The sequence below is a fragment of the Dermacentor albipictus genome, chromosome 7 (assembly GCF_038994185.2).
Source record: "Dermacentor albipictus isolate Rhodes 1998 colony chromosome 7, USDA_Dalb.pri_finalv2, whole genome shotgun sequence".
In the NCBI taxonomy this organism is placed as follows: Eukaryota; Metazoa; Arthropoda; class Arachnida; order Ixodida; family Ixodidae; genus Dermacentor; species Dermacentor albipictus.
The window spans coordinates 127,949,418-127,975,525 of NC_091827.1; the positions used below are offsets into that span (position 1 = coordinate 127,949,418).

General features: G+C 48.5%; 1 protein-coding gene across 5 annotated transcripts in view; it reads left to right on the forward strand.

The window, feature by feature from the left end:
* The window catches only part of MED17 (mediator complex subunit 17), a 251,061-nt gene that overhangs the window by 108,977 nt on the left and 115,976 nt on the right, over positions 1-26,108 (forward strand). For all 5 annotated transcript variants that reach the window (XM_065438751.1, XM_065438752.2, XM_065438749.2 and 2 more), the window contains one exon: positions 3,494-3,702. In XM_065438751.1, the coding sequence (XP_065294823.1) occupies positions 3,494-3,702 (209 nt within the window). The remainder of the gene's footprint in view (positions 1-3,493; positions 3,703-26,108) is intronic.

The window sequence follows — 26,108 nt, forward strand, 5'->3', positions numbered from 1 at the left end:
ACAGAAGATGCCTGGCTTGAGTGGCTAGAGGTCACAATGCCAATGTATCTGCATGAACTGAAAACAAGGTGCACTCATCCTCGTGAGTTTCTGACAAAGGAGACATACGAGGCATTCTTGACCACTACGTACAGCACTGTGGCTTGCATAAAACACCTGTTGAGGGCTGAAAAATTTGCATTTGTATTGACCTGAAATGCAACAGTGACCCGATAGAGCCTCTATTTGGAACACTGAGAAGGTCAGCTGGGTGCAATGATGCACTAGATGTTCGTGCTGCCCTTTCAGGGCTTCAGAAAGTGCTGAAAATTGGAATAGCTGCATCCAATCCACTTTCGAATGTGGCACACAGTGAGCCGGCAGTCATGTCAATAACTGTATCACCTGAGAAGCCAGAAACATCTGTTAAACCTCATTCGCAACTGGGAAGAGCTGCTCTGAATGTTCTTCAAAGACTCAACGCTACTGTTTTGCCTGTATACATGCCTTCCCTGCAGATATCTGCGACCGTATATGTTGGTGGCTATATTGTCCGGGTCATCAGTGAGCAGATAAACTGCGAGAACTGTGTGGCAATCGCATCCAAGCCACTAACAAATCAGCCATTGCAGACGTTCACTCGCAGCCAGGGTCGTGGGGGACTTTTATATCCCTCTGACCAGCTGCTTTTTGTCCTGGACATCTTGCGTGTTTTCTCTGAGCAAGCCCTGAAGGAAAATCCAGCTCTTCCGAGACCCATGACTAGCTTGGTGGCACACGCTGTTCCAGCTCTGTGTGCCTCAAAGTTGCTGCAATGTAAAGAGAATGACATGATGCACCGACAGAAGCTGATGGAACTTATTGCAGTGCGTTTTGTGAGGCCTCTCCTTGCAAACTATGCATTTAGCATCACAGACAAGCACGATGCTTACAAGTACTATGCTCAAAAGCCACTTTCAAGAAAGAGTCTAAAACTGCGATAAGCAGTGTAACACCTTCAGGTGCACTTTGCACAATTGTGCACATAAAGTTAAAAAGCGAAAGCAATTTGAAAATAAACATCCCTTGTATGTATTTCATTAAACTTGAAGCACTTCTGATTGGATTTATTCTGCAGATTTGAATAAGTGTTGCACTTTTCATTGTTTTTCAGGTATGCCACTGACGAAGTCGGAAAGGCTCTTTCTTAACACACTATATGTTGCATGGTGGACTTTTTGATATTGACTTGATTCTAGAAGGTCCTTGCATGGCGTTCGGATTCTGTAAACTTGACACTTCACTGAATAGAGTCTGTTGAGGTGATTCAAAGCATGGTGTGTGCATTCTTCCAACCCAACATCGCTTATTGAATTGAGTATTCTTAGTCTGTTCTGCTGCTGTGCGCGTTGCATTATCCTAAGGTGCTAGAAATGCAGTAAAGCTGAATTCTCAATGGATTCAACTGGCGCCAGAAAAAGACAAGTGAATTTCACATACATTCACATTCTGTAGTATCTGTATCTGCTTCGGATGTCTTTCGGTTGTTTTTCTTTGATATCTTTGCTCAGTGCTCCTCGTGGGGCAAGATATGTTGAAATTGTCACATATCCAGACCTGCGGAAAACAAAGCGGGAGAACACGTCTTGCTGTGTTTTTATCCGCTGCGTTGCCACTTGCCACCACGCGCACCACCTCTGCCCCTCCGCTGCCCTGGTAAACCAGCGTAGGGGAACCCTGTTTAGGTGGAGGCACCTGGCGGCAATGCGTTGTGCTATCGGCGACGGCGGCGGGCTATTGTCCTGCGCTCTTTCGCCGGGCACTGAAAGTATAGAGGAGGCGCTGGTTGGAGTGATTTTAGAATTTATTCAGTTTAATATGCCAGGGTACTTATTAAGGAGTTCTGGTATTTGTGACGATAGCCTCTGTAAACCATAATTTGTGCGTGATATGGTCTTCGCCATTAACCTCCGTCATAGTTCATAAGGGGACTTCTAAACTTTATAGGTTTCCTGAAAATTCATTCTCTTTTTCTGTTTTATATTTGTAAGTTAAAAAGAAGTGTTAATTTGTCAATACACATTACTTGACTGCCTGTTGGCTTCGTGTAGTAATAAATTTTAGCCCCTGTGTTTTTTTTTTCTATTCTTCACTTCAGAGCAATTGCACAGTAGTTGAACATATGCTGCCTCTCTCTCGGGAGCCCGGCTTTCTTTTGGGCTAAGCCGTAATTATTTGCAAATGGAGTTGTGGCACTTTTTGTGGACTCTGCGTGCTGTCTCGGCATTAAATTTGAATACTGTTTGTAACAGTGTTGTTCGGTATAATGGCAGCAGCGAGTGTACCTGTTGGGATAATTCCAGCTAGAAAAAATGTCTGCTTTCTTGGTCTTCCATCCACAGATGACACGCATTTCCAATTTAGTTTCCAAGGTGAACTAGTTTATGAGGCTGCCTTTGTAAACTTGACTGTGGTAATGCCCTGAGGAATGTGAAGAAACTGTTTGCTTGTTCTACTTCACGTACAGTAAACACAATCAAGGAAGTCACTTGACGAGTTGGCTTGTTGAAATGTTGATGGCTCCTGTCTGTGACTTCCCACATTCGCCTACCTTTGGTCGTTTCGAGTGTTCATCTTTTTCTGAAGCTGTTGCCTTGCTTGTAATGCTCCATTTATGCTTTTAACTCTTTCTGTGCCGCGCTATTATCCCGCATTCTGATCAAATTGCCGTGCATGCGTTTCCGTTGCTTTTTTTTGTTTTGTCACTCGCGAAAACTAATTGCCTCTGGTTGGCGGTAAGATGAAGATTAGCGGAAGTTTGTCACACGTTGTGCTTTTTTGACGGGCACATAACCACACAGTTTCCTTGAGTGCGCGCACCTATGCAGTTCGATTACGCTATGGATGTACATATTAGATGTTAGTGTAAAAGCAGGAACATTTGAGTCTTGCAAAATATTCTCGTGTGCACATTTTCAAGGCCTTGAGCTATGTGTATAAATGCACCAAATTCTTAATTCTTATAAGTTTATTTCCTTTTTTATTGTTGTTATTCATGAATGAAGAGTACATATATACCAACACAAAATATTTTTTTCTCACTTTCCGGTCAACCTAGAAAAATTGCGGTAAATATTTTCGAAATAAGTCCTTGCGAAGAATTGAAATCTGCAATAAAAAAAATCGACCCTAGGCAGTCGCATATGGCGAAAAAAATCAACCATCAAAGAGTTAAAAACTCAAAAGACCCCAGTTGCGAGCTTGTTTTACTTCCTCTGTCAGAATAAAACTTGCTTGTGCTTGTACTGCCCCACAGATTGTGGGCTGCAGCAGACCAAATAAACACACTGAGATGATGAAATCAGCTAGCCTATGGCATCTCTGGAGAATGAAAAGTGCTGTCAATGGTCCGCGTTCATTTCATTTTTACCAGAAATGCGTAGACAAACCCAGCTCGTCTGTGCCACGGAATAGAATAATGGCTCTGTGTGGGGGCCCTATGTGGACTGCATAGGCAATAAATACGTGGATGCAGGACCGTCAGCCTGCCCTGCCACCCTCGCGCCTGGACCACAAGCACGTGCTGGAGCACTCCCTGCATCAGCTGTTACGCGAGTACCACTATGCGTTCTTACACCAGGGGGCGCCCCGACCAGCATCAGGCCCCGTTGGGGTGCCACTCAAGCGGCACCTGGCGGGGCCACATGCACACGACCGACAACGCCTGCGTAACTCCCTCCACAGGTGAGTATTGCATCACTGCACACACACCCACACTGTGCAGGGTAAGACTGCCATCAATTCAAGTTTTCGGTTAAGGGGGGACACTGCTATTGAAATAATGTTCATGATTTTTTCCATCAATATTCATGAAACTTTCCATTTTTTAAGATTTTTGTGCAGATTTCAAATATGTAATTATTTTTTTAATAGGCAATTTAGTTCTGAAGATAAATGAAATTCATTGTTCATCATTTGCATAAACAATTAAAAAAAACATGCTACAAAAATTCATATTGGCACATGCCTAGGCACTAAAATACATAAGGAACATAAGTAGGAATACTTTTTGATACATCAAATATTAGTAACCTTATAGCAATTCAATCTTTACTGTTCCAATTGTGGCTACCCTACTGTTTAATCTAAAGCAGAATTGAAAAATTTTAAAGCATAAATTCGAAAATCTGACCCTACCATTGTGTACTTTGTGCACTCAGCTACAAGCCACAACAAAATTATGGCTCAACCTGCCTTGAAGGCAGAGATATCGCCACGGCAAATCAGCAACAAGTCAAAAGTCTGTGTTTTGAGAAAACGAGAAAAAAGAAATACATTCGCTCTTAATCAAAAGTGCAGAAATAATTTTTGCAATATTTTGAAGTGAAAGTGGCTAAAAGCCACCAGGAATGTAGTCGCTCTGACCACGGCCACCCAAATGTAGCAAGAACATCGTATAGTGCCGTTCACCAATTCCCAGTGGCTGGCGTCGCGCGCGCGGCAAGGTTGCCGTTTATGCGGGCCGAGTTCGCGCCGACGTGATATCGCCGCAGCACGCGCACATGATAACGATCTTTATGGCGAGGCCAGATTACCGTTCGGTTTTGCCTGCTGCGACGCTGCCGCTGCACACCTTGCACTTGACAGACGACATCAGTGCGTTCAGGGAGTTCAGCTGAGGATAGCGAAGCCTGCCTCGGCGTTGACTGGTGTGGCTGCAACACCGTCGGCGCGGGTGAGCAAATCCAACATCCGCTTTGTTGCTGGCGTTGGTGCAAGAACTTGAAGTTTTTTGAGCATTCATCTCCCCCTGCAACAAATCCGTACGCTGCAACATTACAGTGTCACGCCGAACGTGGCTGCTGTCCGTAACGATTTCACTCATTTGTGAGGTGGCTAGGACTACTTCGGCATCGTCCGCGGCTTCGGCATCATTTGCAGTTGGCGGCGAGCTATTCTTGATGCTTTCTGAAGGACTGGAGCGCTTCTGACAGTTATAAGCTGATCGCTTCTTCTTTTTGCCGAACTTGTGCCTCCTGGGAAACTTCTCCGGTGGATCGGACATAGTTGGGCACTTGTCACAAACCTATGACTGAGAACAAGACGTGCCGTCGCATTGCCTGCGGAGTGGAGCAGACGACGGGAACCTCGTGCAGCCAACCACAGCAAGCGTTCTTGGTCACGTGTGCTAGTCAACGAATTGGATGGCGCATTCGGACTTTCTTTCCTCCGCGGATTTCAACGTCACTGGCGTACCGACGGAGTCACTTTTGGCGGGAAATTAAAGAAGGAAGGCTCCTCTTTCAAACGACACCAAGATGGCTGCGACCGCGCGCATAGAAAAAGAGCTACGCGCCATGATAAAATAGGGCTGTTTTTGCGCGGAATTCAGCTCACAGCGATGTTATGAATTGATATTGCGGACAAAATACTCTTCTGTGAGATCGAAACTTGGTGAATTAAAAGAATATTAGCTGTAGATATCGAAAATGTCATTTTCAAAAAATCAATTTTTTTTCACTATTTTATCGCCGCAAGAGCCGTGTCCCCCTTTAATTCGATCCTGTCCGAAAGTCACCGGCCGGTGCCTCTACATTTCTATGGGCCCAAAGTTTCGTAATTTCGATCCTAAAATTGGCATTCGATGTACAATTGGAGCTTCACTGTTCAGCAAGCACACACCCGACTTCAATGGTGACCTCAGTGCAGCAGTGTCTGTCTTTGACGTAGTAGTTCTGCGGAAACCCGCAAGGTGGAGAGAAGTAATGAATAAAAGAAAAATCAGACATCCACTCGTTCGTAGCGATTGCTACAAAGGAAACCCATACGGGTTCCCCGAAAGAAAAAGCCTTATAGTTGAAGAAAAATTCGTCCTGGTCCGGGACTCAAACCAGGGACCACCGCCTTTCCGGGGTAGCCACTCTACCATCTGAGCTAACCAGGCGGCTAGCAGACGGCAGGGAGAACTCGAATTGTCGACAACACGAAGGAAAGGCAAGTGTTTGACATAGTAGTTCTGCGGAAACCCGCAAGGTTTAAGCTGATACGTATAAGCTGTCAATATGTAACATGTGCAGCATGTTCGTATTGTATGTCTAGCCTTGAACTCCGTCACTCGGGGAACAACAATCGGAGGTGCCTCCGTATGGCATGCGGTGGGCCGCACCAGCATGCATCCCAATCCAGGCAACTAGCGAAGCTCCGAGGAAACACATTTTGTTGGCTTTTGAGCTTCTAAAATTTTCGCGGTACAATTTTGTAAGCATTGTGTACCTGGGACATGTGCAACACAATACAATCCAATACAGTTTATTTGCCCATTTTCCATGCACATTTTTTTCATACACAAGCTTTACAAAATAAGTAACTCTAAAATAGCTCGACTGGAAGGGCCATTAACATGGAGTACTTAAGTGGCCTGCTGACAGTGGCTACGAATATGCCATACACACGACACGTTGAAAGAATATGCACACTCTAAGGTCTCGAGTGGTGCCTCTGCAAGGACACTTCGCTAACCCATGAGGGCTGAAAAAATGAACAACTACTCTTTGCAAGAGCAGCTTTATTTTCTGAAATAATACAGTGGACAATGTGTGGCGTTCACTCGACCTCTTGCCAGTGAAATTCAGAAGTATGGGAAAGGCCATGTCAACTAGCGGAGGTCGGCACTCGGTATGCGTGGCTTCAGTTACAGAACGAAAAAGAGCACACCTTCAAGGTCTCCTCGATTTGGCTGCACTTTCTGCACTAGTTCAGGGGGTGCAGCACTCTAGCACTCAATTTGCCAGTGCAGCTAGCGCCACCTACACTTCGGCACTCGATTTGACGTCGTGCTGCACGAGTTTATGTACACTTCGGCACTAGACTCTCCGCAAGTTCTTTCCTCGTGTGCAAGGCTTTTGGTAGCAGACGACATATGCAGCTCCGTGGCCATGCGGGTGTTGGTAGACGGCATCGACGGCGCCTGCTATTAGTAATGCAGCACGGACGCCAGTTTTCTTCAGGATGTGCACGCAGCATCTTGTTAAGGGCGCTTTCTGGGTTCAACTGCTGCTTAGTGCACTGAAGGCCGGGATTTCCCTCAGGTCACAATCGTTTGTATTAATTTTGACGAGCTTACCGCTACCTCGACGTTAAGTTTGTGCGAAACCACATCGGTCAGTCATTCGAAACGTTGTGCCGTATATGATTCAGAAAGGTGTGGAAACCACGTTTGGTCATGCTTTCTGAACAATGACACACCAACAAAAGAAAAGCCACAGCCGCCCAGTCGCAGCAGACAAAGACCTGCACGTTTCTGCACTTTTGTCCTCGATTTGACCACTGCACCGAAAGCGCTAGAGTCGCGCTACACTGACACTTCAAGAACTGGCGCTGCACTGGCACGACACTTTTCTGAACTAGTGCAAAAAGTGCAGCCAAATCGAGGAGACCTTCATTTTCATTTTCAGCATGTAATAATATGTCCCCACTCAACTTCAACCAGAAAGTTGATCACCGAACGTGATAATCTTGGAATACATCTTAACAGAATAACTTCAATGTGAGTGCATGAAGAAATAGTTGGCTTTGTGAATTGGCGCTAGGTCACCGACTCGAATATGCACATTTCGTTCATATCCCAGTTTTATCATGGGTGCCGTGTACATTGCGGTGCATTCACTGGAAACAAAGTCTTCCGAACGTACACACGATGAAGCTGATGGCGTCAAGTCCTTTCTGTGGATGGAGGCAATCCAAAGGCAACACTTGTCTGCAACCGCAGCAGTAGAGTTGAAGGAGTTGCGGTGACTGAAGGTACACTTCACATTTGCTTCCGAAATTTATTTTTGCCGCTGAATACTGCACAGGGTTAGCCTGTTGACCTTGAATCATCTGACATAGTAGCAATCACAGACGGAACATGTTAGAATCGCAATTATTCGCAATGACATTGCTACAGTTCCAAGCTTCTGCTGGGAGAAACGGCAATCTGCACTTACTTCTCGGTGATAAAATGGTCTGTAGTGAGCTAGATAGGGGTAGAGGGATTAGGGAGCAGTGGTGCTGAGGCCTCTGGTAGCAATGCCACAGGGTGGTGCCACCAAGGCATGGGCTGCAGGAGTGCTGCTGGATACAGTGGGTACGCTAGTGCTTGCGGTGCGAAACGGCTCTGCTGTTTTATTGCAATTAGAATTATGTGGACACTCCAGGTGCATTTGCACCGTTATGTCGCCGTGAGGTTCTGTATAAAGTCCAAGTACGATGCAATTGTGGCCCTAGGCCTGTAGGTGCAAGGGAAGGCTGGCCCGAGAAGGATGGTGGCTTGACCTCGCATGTGCAAAGGGAGTGGTCGGGGAGTATGTGCGCCATCATCTCGCAAGGAGGGCAACTGAGTGTGCTTTCCTTCTACTCGGGCGACAGCTGCACATGACATGGCTCAGAGCGGCCATGCACCGTCTTGGAAGTGGGGGCTGGTGCAAAGAGTGAGAAGGGTAAACCAAGATAGCTGATGGCTTTGTGTATGCTGTTTTCTAACACACATGGTAGCAGCAAGGGAAATTCGCTCACCACTGCTGCTGCTGCTCCATCGCGTTGGCGTTCTCGCAGCTAGTATCTGCAGTCATCGAATAAGATGTGTTCATGTTTGTGCATGCCTGACACTGTGCTTGTCAATTTAGTATTTTGTCACTGAAGGTAGCCACATGAGCTTGTTGGTATGGGATCTTCTACTTTGTTGAAGCGCAGGCAGAATGACAAGGATGCACAAAGACACTGCACTGACCTGCTGCAGTTGCTTAGTGGCTTTGGCATTGCACTGCTAAGCATGAGTTGTGGGGCCCTATTTTGATGAGGGTGAAATGCAAAGACGCCTGTGCATTGGGGGCACAATAAAAAACCCTGGGTGGTAAAAATTTAGCCAGCGTCTTCTGCTATGGCAGGCACCATAATCAGATCGTGGTTTTGGCACGTAAAATCCTAGAATTTTAATATTAAACTTTCGGCAAGTAAGCGAACATTTACGGCTGTTTATATGGCCAATAAACATGCTCACATTACTTCATGAAGCTGTCTAAAAACTTGCTATCACAATCAATTCTTCACCTTTTGGGTGAACTACCGTATTTACTCGGATCTAATGCATGCTTTGTTTCTGATAAAATGTGTCCAAAAATTGGATGTGCATTGGAATCGAGTACGACCCTAAATCTGAGTTACCATATCGCCATCGGCATTTAAAAATGGCCGCCTCGTACATGCTTCGGGTGGCTGTCGTAGCTTCCTCGATGTGCTGTTGTGCTTAGGTTAGGGCACTGCCCATCTTCACGTTTTCTGAATTTGCTCTATCATCACGAAAGTGTCGACTACAAATACATGCCGAGTTCATCACGATGCCACAATCAAAAGGAAAGTGATCACCTAGGTGGAGACAGATGGAAATCGAGCCGCATCGCGGGCATGCAGAGTTCCCGAAACTTGCATGCGGAATTGGTACAAACAGGACAGGCGTTCGTATTGAAGCGAGAGGCCGCATAAAGGTAAATTCAGTAGTGCTTACTCCTGCTATCGCACTTCCTCACTCCAGCGTTTTGATAAAGTCATTGCGTGAGACGTGTTCGCATTTGCTTTTGCGTGCATAACACCATGTTATTAACTTAGTAAGCAAATGTGTAGAAATTTATTCGGCTGATAAAACCACTATCCTTACTTTTCGTACAGCTATCTACTAATTTGCTATTGCAATCGATGGTTAGCTTTTTGGGTAAAACTGCGACTTATTTATTTATCGAAACTTTAGTGCATTGGGAGTAAATCTTTGCTTTTTCAAATGAGAGAAAGTTGTATTTCTCTACGGAAGGAGGAGGTGCACAATACCGTAAAGGACTTTTCTTTTTTCAGGTCATGGCAAACTGGTGCATGTTACAATCGAGGGCAGCTATTTTTTTTTTTTTTTTGGTCACAGAAAACGGGTGCGCGTTACGATCAAGGGTGCGTTAGAATCGAGTAAATGTAGTATGACATTTTAAGAGTACTGGGGCTTCATTGAATTCTGTATTTGATCAAAAAGTGAGAGAGAAGTCGCTGGGCTGATTGCAAATGTACTCTTTTGCAAAAGCGAAGCATTTTCTTGTCGGTAATGTTCCGATACCTAGCCTGTTTTCAGTTCAATTCATTTCAATTCAATTCAGATTTATTTACGAGAGAATGCGCTGGTAGGTCGGATGGGCTAAAAGCTGTGAAATCGGCTTGACAGGGCCAGGTCACCCTGTCCAAGGTGTCTACCAACCAGGAAAACCGGGAAAACCGGGAAAACCGGGAATTCTCAGGGATTTTGAGTAGTCTGGAAAAAGTCAGGGAAAACTCAGGGGATTTAGGCCTCTATCAGGGAAAATTAGCGGCAATTTTATTGAAAAGGTCGAAAGTCGCGGTAATGCTGGCTCGAGCAACAGACCGGAATCGTAATGAATCGTCTTTGACGCCCTGTCGTCGGCTGGAGGAGTTGCCAGTGTGCACTCAACGACCGACTTTCCGGATTCCCGATAATTTGGACGGCTTCGCGGCACCGCCACGTACCCCATAGATTCAACGTATCAGAACGTGTGAAATTTCGGACGCAAGAACTCTTCGCCCTCCGATTTTCCGGACGTTTCGCCCTGACCGCAGGTCCGAAACGGCAATAATCAAAGGCACCACCGCCGCCATTTTGATTACTTCGCCACCTCGACTGGCACTCTCGCACACGGATCCGCTGGCAGCCGTTGCCACCACTGCGGCAACGCTAGGCCTAGCTGCTTCGACGTTCGCTATGAAGCTTCTTGCCGTTGGGTGCCGAGTTATTTATTGAAAGAATTAGCTGCTGTCAGCAATGGCACAGACTCCGCCTTTGGGTTCCTCGCTATTGGCTTAGAAACTTAGAAAACACGACGCGTTGCATAATGCCGGTTCCCGAAAGTTAGCTTCGCCTTTGTGCTGAAATGTTACATGGTGAAGCTTACGCAAAAGTATTGCAGTGAAGCATAACAAGCGTGGGAAGGGGCTATTGCCACTGAAAACAGTATGTATTCCTTAATTATACACACATGCACCCGGTATTTCCTGTCACAGTACGTGCGCCAATATGCCTAATATGTGTACCGACATGCCTTCAGAGCGTTTTCGAACGTGCCTGTGGCAGTTTGAGCCCCTAAAAGCAGTAAATGACACGATTTTTTTTTCCAACTGGCCGATTTTTCGAACATTTTCGCGACCCCCAGGGAGTTCTAAAAATCGGCTGTGGACTGTGCAACTGACCAAGATGCTTCAAATGCAGGGTGTCTAACAACCGGCAAAACCGGGAAAACCGGGAATTATCAGGGATTCTCGATATGTCTGGAAAACTCAGGGAATCGTCAGGGAAATTACAAAAAAACGTGGTCAAATCAGGGAATGTGGCCGGTGAGATCGACAAAGCGATGAATACGATCTACGGCTCAATCTCGGAGGCCGCGTGCAGAAGCGCCGTTGCTGCACACAGCGTCCCAAACCGGCACGAATACCGCGCAGATCTCTGAGGTGGTGTGCAACAACGGCGCTGTTACACACGGCCTCCGAGATTGAGTCGTAGATCCCCGACTCCATGCATCGTAGCTCTCCGCAGTTTAATTGCCACTAAGTGGCGCCAGTAACCAACCAGCAGCAAGCGATCTAAGAGGCAACTGTCATCATCATTATCGGATGAGTATCGCCATCTCTCCATTTTGTGGTAATATGTGACGTGCTCGTGGGTGCACTTGTGTATGGTGTGCTTTGTTCATGGTGGCGGCATTTTGATAGTTTTCTTTTGCGGTGAGGCTGCTTTTGAAGACACTTGAAATCGGCGATGTCACAGTCGACGAAGTGCTCGTTCAATGCTGACTGGACCAACGCCAACGTATCCGACTTCGCGAGCTGTATTAAGCCTGCGCCCAACGATGTATATAGCGCACAATGCGCAGTGTGCTGCAAGACGTTTCGCTTGAGCAACATGGGAAAAACCGCGGTGTCTAGCCACGCTGCAAGTGTAAAGCATAAGAACGCCATGAAGGCGCTGGAAAGTGGCTCCCAGACACGTGCATTCTCGTTCTTCAAGCCAAGCAGTGCAGCCCTGTCAACCGCGATGACCGTCGACGAACGGGCGAAGAGTGCAGACCCCTCATCGATGCCTCCTGCTACATCAGCGCCTGCACAGATCACGGTACGTGGTTTTCTGTTGAAGAAAGATGTTGCGAAAGCTGAGATCGTATGGTGCATGAATGCTGTAATGACTCATGCATCCCTCCGTTCCGTGGCATCATCGGCGGCGCTCTTCCCGTTGATGTTCCAAACTTGTGAAATTGCCAAGAAAATGCAATTAGGAAAAGACAAAGTCGGATATACTATCTGTCATGGCATCGCGCCATTCTTCCGAAAAAAGCTGCTATCAGCTCTTGCTGAAGTACCGTACATAGCTGTAGCATTCGATGAATCACTAAACAAAGTAGCGCAGAAAGAACAAATGGATGTGCTGGTCAGATACTGTGATTCGGCTGACGCTAGTGTAAAAACTCGATACCTGACTTCATGTTTTCTCGGCCACACCTGTTCTGAAGACCTGACACTTGCTTTCAAGAAAGCCACAGAGGACATAAAGCACAAGATATTGCAAGTGTCAATGGATGGTCTAAATATAAACTTCAAGTTTCTTAGATCCCTTAAGGAAGAACTCACTTGTCACGACAGTCAACAAATCCTGGAAATTGGAAGCTGTGGCCTACATGTGGTTCATGGTGCCTTCAAAACAGGCCATGCAGCAACTGGCTGGAACTTGGTAGTATTTCTGCGGAGTATTTATAACCTTTTCAAGTGTGTTCCAGCGCGCCGCGCTGATTACATTCGCATCACAGCAAGCACATCGTTTCCACTCAAATTCTGTGCGGTTCGATGGCTTGAAAACAGTGTGGTGATTTCAAGAGCTCTTCAAGTACTGCCACACTTAATAAAATACGTGGAGTGTTCAGCTAAAGACAAGAACAAGCCAAAGTGCACCAGCTACACCACAGTTGAGACGCTAGTAGCTGACACGATGCTGCCTGCAAAACTGGCTTTCATGCTATCAGTTGCTGAGGAATTGAAGCCATTCCTGACCGAATTTCAAACGGACGAACCAATGGTCCCCTTCCTTGCCGCAGCATTGGAGGTTGTCCTACGATCACTGTTGGGAAGGATCATTAAGCAAGAAATTTTGCGCGCCGCTGACACGCCGTTCAAGTTACTTAAAATAGATTTGGAGAAGCCCGAGAACATCGTTTTTGTCAACTGTTTTGATGTTGGTTTTGCTGCCAAGAGCGAACTTCGAAAAGCTGCAAAACCATCTCAACTTGCACTGCTTACATTCAAGAAGGAATGCATTTCTTTCTTGAAGGTGTGCTCGCAGAAGATTATGGAGAGATCGCCTCTAAAATACAGGCTAACAACAGGAGTGAGTTGCCTGGATCCAGTCTGCGCCTTGTCAGTGGAGGTTGGCAAAAAACGACTAGCGATTGCGCTGGAAATACTCACAGAGCACCGGTGGCTGACCGGCTTAGAAGCAGAACGGGCGCACCGATCCTATGTGCAAGTCTGTTCGCTGAGCTCTGCACAGCTACTTCTGAAGAACTTTGATAGGACGGCACAGAGACTAGACACCTTGTGGTTTAAGCTGTGCTCACGGAACCATAAGGAGTTGCTTATCTTTGTCAAGATCATCCTCACCATGTCCCATGGCAATGGTGCTGTCGAAAGAGGTTTTTCTGTAAATAAAGAATGCCTCATAGAGAACCTGAACGAAGAATCTCTCATTGCGCAGAGAATAGTGTATGATGGAGTTTCAGCAGCAGGTGGTGTAGCCAATGTTGACATTACAGACAGTATGGTGGAAATGGTGTGTGGCGCAAGTATTCGGTGGAAGGAGGAGCTCAAGAAAAAGAAGCAAGACAGGCTGGATGCATCTGAGGCTGAACAAAACAGGAAAAGGGCGGCCACCCGCATCAAGGAACTCCAACAAAAGAAGCAAAGGCTCATCACTGAAGCACACAATGGGGCATCTCTTCTCCAGGAAGAAATTGATGCTTTAAAGTGAAAAAATGCGCTCATAATCTCGCTTTGGCGCTGCAATAAACTGTTTTGTGAGTGGAATCGTCTATGTGAATTGTGCCTCTGTTCGACTCTCAAACCTTCTTTTTTAAAATTCAGGGAATTTTTATTGGAATTATCAGGGAAAACCTGGAAAATTCAGGGAATATCTATTAAGGGGGGATGAGGGTCTTGAAAACTTTTTTTTTATTTCTTAACGTATCTTCCTGAAAATTCGCATGCAGATATATCTTTCAATGCTGATTCCAAATATATATTCAGATTTGATATATCCCATTTAGAAATGAAGATATCGCAAAATAACTTATCCCACATAGGTCTTTTGTTACGGGCCATTATGGTAATTTCTTAATTAAAAAAACTAGTTTTAAAGAATAGCTGTCATTTCCAAGGACCTACTGCACATCCTAAAGCTAAAGAAATTTTTTAAAAGTCATCATATAGGTCATGAATGAATATCAAAGTAGGAAGAAAAAAACAATGCAGGAGTAATTAGCTTACACCTGACCTAATTGCTAGTCTATTTGGTTTAATGAAAAATGGAAAGCTTTAGGATGCAGCTGAGGTTTCACTGAAAAAAATGATACCTAATTCAATAAAATCAGTTGATGCAAACATTATGAAAAGTTCCGTAAGGCAAAGGCATTTGATCGAAAAAGCAAAGCTGAGAAAATTGCATTCAAAGTTTTGCTTACTCTGCCACTTTTGTTTACCTATCACATGGAAAAATTTAATGCTTTAGCATGCAGCCCAGTCATTACTGAACACAATAACACCAAACTCACAGAAATCTGTTCATGTAAAGATTGTGAAAACTTCTGTATTGCGTTGGCCTTTGACAAAAAAAAAGCTCAAAAAGTCACCTGCTATTTTCTATGAATCTGCCACACATTCACAAAAGTCCTGGGCAGTAGTCCTGGGTTCTGTCAGGCTTGTGTTTCTTGGCCATCCTCTTCTTCACCTTTTCAGCGTTGGTGTGACTTTTATCAGACCTGCACAGCCTCTGCTTATCTTTCTCAAGGCTCCTACGAATGAGGCAGCTCCCAGGACTGTAACCAAGCTGTGCTGCAACAGCTCTGCTGGTTGCTGCCATTCCTTGGTTGAAGCGAGAAACTGCTTCTGCAACAGCTCTTTCAACAGCCAGCAAAGAGTCATGCGTGTTCTTGGAGCTTTGGCTCCAAATGACAGAGTGTAGGCACTCAATGGCGTTCTGTGTCATGCCATCTTTGCAGCGCTCCAAGAGGGCCTCGTCGCCCAGCCTTGCAAAGATTGGCTCAAGAGCAGTGCGAACGTGGCCTGGCAGAGGGTTTTTGTGTGGTGACGGCTCCACTTGGTTCGCCAAAGCACGATTGAAGGCACACCACGAATCAACCCCTTGAGGACAGCAACTGTGGTCTGGGGCTTCATCTGTCGAGGTCATGTGCAACAGCGTGGCATGCACTGCCTTTTTCATGCCTGCAACGTCGTGGCTGTGGCTCCGCAAGGCATACCCATAGTAGTTTGTAATTTTCTTTATCTTATCTTGGGTGAGGTTGCCCTTTCCGCCAAGAGATTCTCCTTGTGCCTTCTTCTTCTCCACCAAGTTGCGAAGAGCCGTCCCCATCCGCTTGTGGACATGGTTCAAGCAGTCTTTCTTTTCAATGGATATATATCCATACACTTCTCCTGAGGTCAATGCATGAAAGGTGCGGCTATCACCATCAGAAAGTATAGTTGTGTACCGCAACCCATTTTTTTCCAGAGACCTGTTGAACAAAATGATAGCTGCTTCAGTCTCCATCCGGCCGGCATTGCAGTCGATGTTTTTCATGCACTTGTGGTTCATAGCCCAGTCACCGTACCCATCATCACTGGGATCAGGTGCCCCTTGGCACCCACGACAGTACCTCGAGAGCACAACATGGTCCAGTACTAGGCCAGTGTATAGCTCTATGATGCAGCCTACTGCAATATTTGAATTGTGACCACGTGTTTTCCATGTGCCATCAAATATGACATCTACATTTCCTGGTGGATTCAGGAAGTTCTTGTACATGTCCTTCACCACTTTGACGCTTGCTGCTTCTGTAGCAGTAGCTACTGCCTGGCAAGCTTTCACCATGGTGTCCATATGCCCCCTGAAAGTCTTGTGGTGAAGTCCTCGGTGAGAGAGGTTCATGGTGGCACAAAAATCTGCTAGGGCAGTCGCTCCCTTGCCTATACTTTGAATTCCCTTCATTGCCCGCAAATTGACTTCAAAGGGCGTGATGTTGGATTTCCCGGGCACTCGTGGCGACGAGAAGTGCCGCTCGGCGAAATCGCAATTTGAGCATGTGAGCTCCAACTTCACTGCTAGGCCGTATTCTCTCTCACTGCACTTTGCGAGTTGGAGAGTGGTCATCCCACACTTGCTGCAGCTTGTGGACACAAACATCTTCTTTAGCACTGAGAGATCAACGATGATGTACTCTGTGCCGCGATCGTCATCTTCACTTGCTGTGCCGACGTTCATTAGCTCGAACTTGCGGGAAGTCGCGGACTGCTTCGCCAATGAAGTTTTAACGTTGTCTGCGTAATTTTCGCGCCCCGCGCACTCCGCCTCCGTGAAAAACACCGTGTCGAAGCGTTGAGCACGCGAGCTCGGTTCAGCCGCGTCCGTCGGCACCGAAGCGGCGTGCGGAAACGCCGAAGTCAACGTTAGGCTTAGGTCAGCCGGCTCGGCCGCTTCCGACGACACGGAATCCGAAGCGACTTGCAGCGTCTCAAAAGTTGGCATTTTCGACGGGCTTAGTCCAGGCGCATCCACCGGCACTGCACAGACTTGCGGTAACGAAGTTGACACTGATCGGCACTGTCCAGCCGCGTCCACAGGCGAAGCTAGCGTCGACGGGGTTTGTTCAGCCGCGTCCACCGGCGAAGCTGTTGTTGGCGAGCTCAGTCCTGCCGCATCCACCAAGGGCACAGCAGCTTGCGGCATCACCGAAGCTGTAGTTCTCGACGATGTAGCGCTGTTCTTATTCCATGCGCGTCTCTTTTTGCCGACTGCTTTTCGCGTGCTTGCTTTCAAGCGCGCGTCTCGCGCCATCGTGACACGCGGAACAAAGCCACCAGGCACGCAAAAGCAAGAAATTCGTGGTTAAAAGAAGCGACCCAATAGCCAAAATATCTAGAAGAACGATAAAGAAAAAGGCAGAACGAAAAATACTAGGAAACAAAGAGGAGCTCGAAAAATGACGTGCGTCCAGGCGAAAGCAGACGACGTGAAGGAGTCGGACAACGCGGCCGCGGAAGGCGAAGCATACGTCACGGCCAATCAGAGGGCTGCGCCTCGAGGAGGCGCCCGGTTCACCCAATCAGCGGCTGTCTCGCGACGATTTCCCGCTTGAGAACGGGTGCCAATCCCTCCGCTGCACGAGGGTCTACAGCGTGCCGAGGGGCGCCAGAATGGAGAGCGGGAAACCAGCTTTCAAACGAGACCAAGATGGCGCCGATCGGTACGCGTCGCGCGGAGCTACGGCAGCTTGAAAATGAGGCAAATCTTCGCGCTTGGCATTCAATTTCGGCTCACCGACGTTTATAAATTACCGTTTATTTTATACTTCGAGTAGGAATTGCGCCATAATATTTTGTAGAGGCATAGTTGGGACATTAAGGACTTCAAAAACGCAATTTTTGAAAATTGCCATTTTTGACCATTTTTCGCGATTTCAAGACCCGCGTCCCCCCTTAAGTAATTTAGTAGACACCATGAAATGGTCCTTGAGGCGAACGAGTGGCAGATGGAGGACAAGAACAGAAATGATGTACATATTGAGGAATAAATGGGAAAGGAAGCTTGCTGTCGCCGTTTTGAAGGAGCTTGAGCTCAAAAAACAAAGTTTTGGCTGATGCCAAGATGCAGGTGGCCCTCATCCAAACCAAAATAAACTCGTTAAAGCAGTGAAACACAACACTCAGGCGTCGTGCTTGGGCTGAGAGTACGTAAGGACAGTTGAGGTTGGCTTACGAGTGGTTGAGAGAGAATCTCAATTGTGACAGAGTTCGGGCCTCATACCACTGAGCTTGCTATCAGTTGATAGAAATAGCTCATATTCGAATATATTTGCCTCTATGTGCATCTCCTTTTTATTCGTATTTGTGAATGTCCGACTTCATTCGCAATTTTATTTCGAAGACACTTTATTTGCTGTGCATTTTACTAACCCCTGCCTTCTATTCTCTTTTTCAATAAACACCACTCCTTAGTATTCAAACTGGATGAAGTCGCTTTGTTATATTTTTCATGTGCTTACTCGAGAGTGACAGAATCGGGCGATATGTTCTCAGCCCGTCTTGACATAAAACATAGTTCTGCATCACTCAGGGAAATGTGCAAAGTCACTCAGGGAAAACCTGGAAAACTCAGGGAATTTGGAAATGTCAACTTGGTAGAGGCTTGACAGGCTGTCAAGGCTTGACAGGCTTGACAGGCTGTCAAGCCTTGTCAAGTAGAAGGTTGGTTTTCATAAACCAACCTTCTACTTTCCGAAAATTCACCGTACCTTTTTAGGTTTCTATTGCAACCATAAGATTAGCTTTTTTTTTTCTGGGGAATGGTAGTGTAAAAATGAATTCTTATTGAGTTTTTCCAGTGGACAAGCGTTTTTCTTTTTTTCGTTTCTTGTGTTGACCCTCTAGATACTGATCTTTTCTTTTTCTGGTGGCTATCATGGAACATGGACTAGTTGTTTCTGGGCACTCCTGTGAAGCGTATAATGTTGTATTACTGTGCAGCTAACCTTTATCATGACAATAGCAGTGGTCGAACAGTTGCGCCAAACTGCGCCGACAGTGGACCCTTTGTGCCATCCTGTGCTGAAACGGCATTTTAGCAGAAAATTTCACCGATCCTGTGCCAAAGCATGAATAAGAATGAAACCCTTCTTCCGTGGATGCTTCACAGCTAGCAAAACTGAAATAAAAACCGGTAGTGTGCTATCATCATCATTATAGAAGAAAGCAGAGGCCCGTCCATAGAGATTTTCACTATATAGTGAGAAACTCTATGGGTTAGGCGGAGTTGTCTGGTTTGTCGTTTGTGCATTTTTTGTCTGCCGAACATGCAATGTAGTGCCGCTGCAGCATCTTGCTGGTGCTTTATTTTGGTGTTCAATAAACTCGCCCATGTGGTGCTGCAGAGTTTGCCGAAGGAGAATGTCACATTTTAGGATTATAGGTAAGCTTCTTGGATGTTTATCGGTGATAGCGGGTCTTTGAAAAAGAACTGCTGCAATCGCAATAGCACGTGGTGCATCCTTAGTGGTTTTAGCTAATGAGGTCGAATGTCGCACATGGCGAGAGCCGGCATTTCGATGGGTGCCATCATGTTGACAAAATTTTTTCATTGAGTTTGGGTCGCTGCGCTGTTTCAGTGAAATTGCATCGCAGATGCACCCGCAGAACGCTGTTTGCGTCTCGCGCATGCACAGTGGCACTAGTGCTCTTTTTTTGCAGCTCCTATTCAAAAACTCCCTAACGTGCGTGGCATGACATGAGTATATTGCATGATCTCATGTTCAGTGCAGGCGCATGTACTCTATTGGTTTTGCAGTGAGCCTTTGCCCACAAGCCGTATCTGTCGCACTGTGTTGCATCATGGCTTAATAAACGCGAGTTTTTTAAAGCGAAAGCTTTACTACGCCAGCCAGCGAGCCATTTCGGCTCGTCGCGCCGTATACCGTATGCAGGCAGCCATATGCCATATGCTGTGGCCGAAGAACTACCTTGAGCTGCTGTTGCCTAGCAACGCCAGCACAACAGCGGCTCAGGCGGCTCAAGGTAGGTCGTCAACGCCGCTGCCGTCGCCGCTCGCTCCACCAGATGTGCTCTGCTGTGGTAGAGGGAGAGGAGGTGTCGCCTCGCGGGGGGTATCTATATATATATATGCGCTTTGCCTCACTGTACTTAGTCATTATGGAGAGTGCGAAAGGGACACAACAACGACAGAACGAAGCAAGGAAGAGAACGTGCTCAAGAGATGTCAGAAGAATGCGCCACACAACTCGAGAAGCGTCGTAACGAAGATACGGCTAGAAGTCGTGCCACATCCCGCAGTGGCTCTTAGAGTGCGGAAGAGACCGCTTTTGTGTTCTCGAGAGCGTCAGAATGAGACACTGCGTAGACAACGTGTCGAGGAAATGGAGGAAGAACGTGCAAGAAGACTCGAGACACGGCGGCTCGTCGATGCAGCTAAACGAGCTCGCTTGCACTCTGTGGCCATCGAAGAAGAACCCTCAAGCTCAGCATCTTTACGAGAAGCCAGACTTGTGAAGCGCAACGAAATCCAGGCCGGTTTAATCATTCAGCCTGGAGACGTCAAAAGTCGGCGGCGGTAGACTTTGCACAAACAGTGAGTGAGCACGAGTCGGCCATGCAAGAGTTTCACTGCCGCTTCACGAACAACCCCTTTAAAAGTGTGTGTTCTGTGTGCAACCGGCTGTGGCACAAAAACGATCTTACACCGGTGACTGAACTTATGTATCCGACTGTTTATTTTCCTATCCAGATTGGGACGATAAGGCGATACAGAATGCTAGTGTGTAACACGTGCCGGAGTAGCCTTCGACAGCAGAAAGTGCCGCTGTACAGTGTCTCGAACGGTTAGCGTTACCCCCTATGGAGCCTGGTTTGCCGCTGCTAAACAGTGTAGCCAAAAGATTGATTTCACCTTGTATACCGTTTGTGCAAATCAGGAGGCTCATGAACTGGAGGAACGGCCAGTTGGGGATCAAGGGCCCTATCGTTAACGTTCCTGTCGACACTGACCAAATGCTAGGCAATTGCTGAGCATAAACAGACGCATGTTCGCCAAGAGCATGCATCTGGCAGACGAAGTATCGCGAGCGACTTTCCTGCCGTGGGTCCAGGTCCTCCGGTGCTCACCACTTTATACACGTTGCGAAATAGAAATGGACGTCACTAAACTCAAAAAGGTGTGCGATGAGGCCGAGGGGCGCCAACAGTTTGTGGAAAAATGCGACGAACTAGACGACTTGTCAGAGCCATTAGTGGAAGGGACGGCTCTAACGTTAGACCAGGATGCGATGGTGTATGATGAGGACTTCACCTTAACCATGGCACCCGGGGAAGGCAAACAAGCATCCTCTTGGACACGCATGCCGAGGGTTGTCGTTTCTCCGAATTTACCTCGGCCATGCGAGGAACGTTTCTCCTGAGGCTAAACCGGCGCCCTTTACCATGGCTGTGTCGGAAATTAGTCGGAGCGATAGATGAGACGCGCTAACCATGCATGTACTGTATATGGTCATGAAAACCATTCGTCACTAGGTGTTCAGCCGTATGAATGTGATGTTCAAAAATAAGGGCGAAACCAGCAAGATGACAGGGGCCGACATCGACAATACCAAGAAGGTCAAGCAGATGGTTGAACGGAACATGGGATTTATGTAGGGTGTACCGAACACTATGCAATATTGGCATATGCGAAAATCAGAACTCTTTGCGATGATTCACCAGCTTGGCAAACCAAGTGTGTTCTTGACTCTGTCGGCGGGTGAAGTACACTGGCCTAACCTTCTCGACTTGCTGCAACGTGTAAAGGTCAGGCCAACGGACGTAAGCATCGATGTCAATAAGATGGAACGTCAGTAAGCTGCTGCGCTTGTGAAGGATGATCCGGGCACGTGTGCGATTTAATTTGAGCGCATGGTCCGGGTCATCATATCCATCTTGTCTAACAAGCGTATCAGCCCGTTCAAGCCTAACCATGTGGTCGAGTACTTTAGGTGCATTGAGTTCCAGCACAAATGGAGTGCCCACGCCCATCTTCTCCTCTGGTTGAACGATGCATCGAATGAACAGGTTGAAAACGATGACATGCCGCTTACCGTGGCAATGATGGAGAGACTGCTGAGTGTCCATCACATTGCACTTGATAGGCCAAGAAGCCAGGACACCAGCATGCCCACACGTGCTATAAGGGCGACCGCATTAAATGCCGCTTTCATGTCCCGTTCTGGCCCATGCCCGCTACCAAGGTACTCACGCGACTTGGATTCTGAACACGTCGAAGCACTCAACTATAAGAAGTTGAAAGCCAAACAAGACGCCTTGCACGAAGCGCTGGACACGACGGTTTACACAGACTTCGAGGCCATGTGGGAACATCACGGAATTCGAGACTATGCGGAATACGAGATGGTTATCTGTGCGGGTCTCGTTCGTCCCACTCTCCTGCTTAGGTGCAGTCTAGACAATATGTTTATACATGGATAGCCTCCGTGCTTAATTCCAACATGGACCTGCAAATCATCCTGGACGTTTATGCCTGCGCCACGTACGTGGTTGAATAAATAAACAAGGCTAACCGGGGCGTCTCATTTCTAAGCCGTGACATTCAGAAGATAATTGAGGATAACCCCGAGGCCGGACTTACATACGAACGCTCAGAAAATTGGGCGTGCAGATGATCAACACCATAGAGATGTTGGCGCAAGAAGCGGCATGAATGCTACTCAAGTTTGTCTTGAGTAGCACCAGCTGGGATGTCGTGTTTGCCAACACTGTGTGGCCACAGGAGAGAACAAAGTCCAGAAAGAGTACGCAGCAGATGGGCGAAAAAGGCCTCACTCCTACGAGCGTGGACGTTTGGCATAAGAGTTCGGTCGAGAAGTGTCACGATCCACTCGTGAACAAGGGAGGACTCGAGGCACCCTCCATCAGACGGACGCTCTGCAGCGTGGTGGTGCTGAACGATGACTGACTGGCGAGCAGCCGTGCTCGTCGGTGTTTATTGTGGTGTGGTGACTAATGTTGCCTGCCGAGCTTTAGCAGGCCACCGAGCTTGGCGGGCGAACCAAGATTATGTCCGAGGGTGTGTCACATACTTGCTACACCCCTTTACCCCCAGTTTGTTAAATGAAAAACAAACGTCCATGTTCACACTATGAGGCTCTGCCTCCACCCTAGCTGGGTCGACTGTACCTGCTACCCAGGCGAGTAACGGTCTGGTGGCCTCCGCCGTCGAGTACTCCGCCTTGGCAACGATGTTGACGGGTCGGGAGTGGCAATGCTGGGTGCTGCCTGAGCCAGCCTTGCTCCATCCGGAGGGTTCGTAGTGGTCGGCCTTGCGAGTGGTGCCGGGCTTGACACCGGTCCAACGGGTGCCGCACCACTGGCTACGGTTGCCGCCTCCGAGGTAGGTGGTGCTCTACTGGGAGCGACTAATGCTGCCGCTAGTCCTCCTGCGGGCTGGAACTCAGTGGCAGTCGAGGGTGCTGGCCAGGTCCCGAGGCGAGGCCTGACAGGGTCGGCGTGTCTGTGCCACATGGCCCCATCTGGCATGCGGATGAGCAGCGATGAGGCGCTGGCAGGAGACACCACCTGTCCGGCAGACCAGGGTGGGCCAGGACGGAAGTTTCTGGCGAAAACTGGAGCTCCCGACACTGGCAAAGGCCCGGGACGGCATCCTTGGTCAGCAGCCAGCTTCTGCTTCAGCTGCTTCAAAAGCACTGTGGATTGGAGGTCCGGATGCAAGACGTGCAAGGGTGTCTTGACCATCCGACCCAGCAGGAGCTCACAGGGGGCACGGCCAGTGACATCGTGAGGTGTGGTCCAGTACTGGAATAGTATCCGGGCAATCTGCGTCCGGAAATCCCAAGTCTGGCTCTTCTTGAGCTTGTCTGTGATGGTTTGCACCACCCGCTCAGCTGCACCATTTGAAGCAGGGTGCAGCCGAGCAGGGTGGTACGGTGGAACCATCATCCAGCGGATTCCGTTTTTCGTCAGCCGGGCCAGGTACTCTGCGCTGGCGAAAGCAGGACCATTGTCGAACACGATGACATCTGGCAACCCCTGGGCAGCGAAGACCTGTCGTAGCGCTGCAATGGTCGCGCCTGCTGATAGAGTGGCGAGAGGTATAACCTCCACCCACTTTGAAAAGGCGTCCACCACCACCAAAATGTAATGACCCTTGAAGGGTCTTCCAAAATCCACATGTAGGCGGGACCAGGTTCTCTGTGGGAAAGGCCAGGGGGTGATTTCCACACGACGCGAGGCTCGCTGATTCTCCTGGCAGATTTGGCAGCTCTGCACCAAATGAGCGATGTCTTGGTCCAGGCCAGCCCATCAAACATGGAACCAAGCCACCACCTTGGTCTTTTCTATCCCTGGATGACCCGCGTGCAGCAACTGCAGAACCCTGGACCGGAGACTTTGTGGGATCACCACCCTCGAACCCCACATTAGGCAGCCCTGCTGCAAGCTCAGCTCAGCGGCCTTGTGGCTATAGGCCTGCTGCACCAATTCCTCTCCACGGGACACCGCCTTGACCACCTGAGACAGGACTGGGTCCCGGCTGGTCGCTTGAGATACTGCAGACGAATGCCCAGTACATGAATCCAGTTTCGGCCCAGCAGCATCGGCGACGACCCCTTCGTTAAGTAAAGGGAAGGGTTGCCTCCCTGTCGCCAAATCGAACGCTTATCTGTGCCTGGCCCTGGAGCTGGGAGAGTTGCCCGGAGTAGCTGCGCAGCATCACGCCCGAAGCCTCGACGGACACGCCGGGGAAAGTACACTTGAAAAGCTTCCCGGCAATTACAGACACGCTGGCCCCTGTGTCCAGCTCCATGGAAATGGGGTGCCCGCAGATTTTGACGGTCAGCATGTATGGCGGCACAGACGATGGTACAAAGCCTGTGTGCCACATGTCGAAAATTGGCGGGTCCTCGGCCACGACGTGGAGCCTGGCCGCGGAAGAACTTGAGCTTGCTGCCTCACGCCTCTGTCGCATACGCTTGCGACGGCTACACTGGCTGTGGGCTTGTCTGGTACCTGGGCTTGAATCGGGCTGCTGCTGCTGTTTGCTGTTCGTCCTCCCCATTGGCATACACGTGCCAGGTGCCCAGTTTTCCCGCACGTAAAGCATTGTGCTCGAGAAAACTGGCACTGTGAGGGGGAGTGGGCACCACCACAGCGACCGCAGGTACTGCTCTTTGTTGTGAACTTGTTGACCGCCGCTTCCCCCGACGGTGAGCCAGTTGCACGGGAAATCTCGCCGGCGTCCTTGGCGGCAGCTTCCATTGCCAGCGCTGCCTTCACGGCGTCGTCCAGCGACGGGTCGGGAAGCTCCAGGAGTCGCGTCTGCACGGCGGGGTTGTTCATTCCGCAGACGAAACGGTCCCGAAGCAGCGAGTCCAGTTGGTCCCCGAAGGCGCAGCCACTCGCTAACCCTCGTAGCGCAGCAATTAATTGTCCGAGGGTCTCTCCTTCCCGGCAGCTCCGGTTGTTGAAGCGGAAACGCTCCATTAGTGTGGACGGTGCTGGGTTAAAATGCGAGCACAGTATGGCAAGCATCTCACCCAGCGTCTTAACGTGCGGCGTGGCTGGCTTGATAAGGTCGAGCAAGAGGCTGAAGATGCAGGTCCCGCAGCTGGCCAGGAAAATGTCACGCTGTTTGGCCTTGGGTGTGTCGTTTGTCCGGAAGAACACGTGGACTTGCTCCTCGTAAATTTGCCAGGCGGATCCATCTCCCTCGAATGGCTCGAGCCTTCCGTACAGCGGCATGGCGACAGCAACGGGGGGCGGTGTTTCGCTGCTCCCGGCGGCGTGGGATGCTCCGTGGGTACTCGTCGCCATCCTCGTCAGTGTCACGATCCACCTGGGCTCGTGAACAAGGGAGGATTCGAGGCACCCTCCGATAGACGGACGCTGCGCAGCGTGGTGGTGCTGAACGATGACTGACCGGCGAGCAGCTGTGCTCGTCGATGTTTATTGTGGTGAGGTGACCAATGTTGCCTGCCGAGCTTTAGCAGGCCACCGAGCTTGGAGGGCAAACCAAGATTATGTCCGAGGGGGCGCCACTCGACATGGAAGACGTCACATAGTTCAAATTTATGACCGATAACAGCCATGGAACCCGAACCCAGCCATGAAACCCAGCCACGACCCGGTGAACTACAAGCGAGAGCATGTTATGCTCTACCTGCCCTTCAGAAAGGAGATTGACATCCTCAACGGCAATGCATTTGAAAGACTCTTCGATGAAACTTGCGAAAGAATCA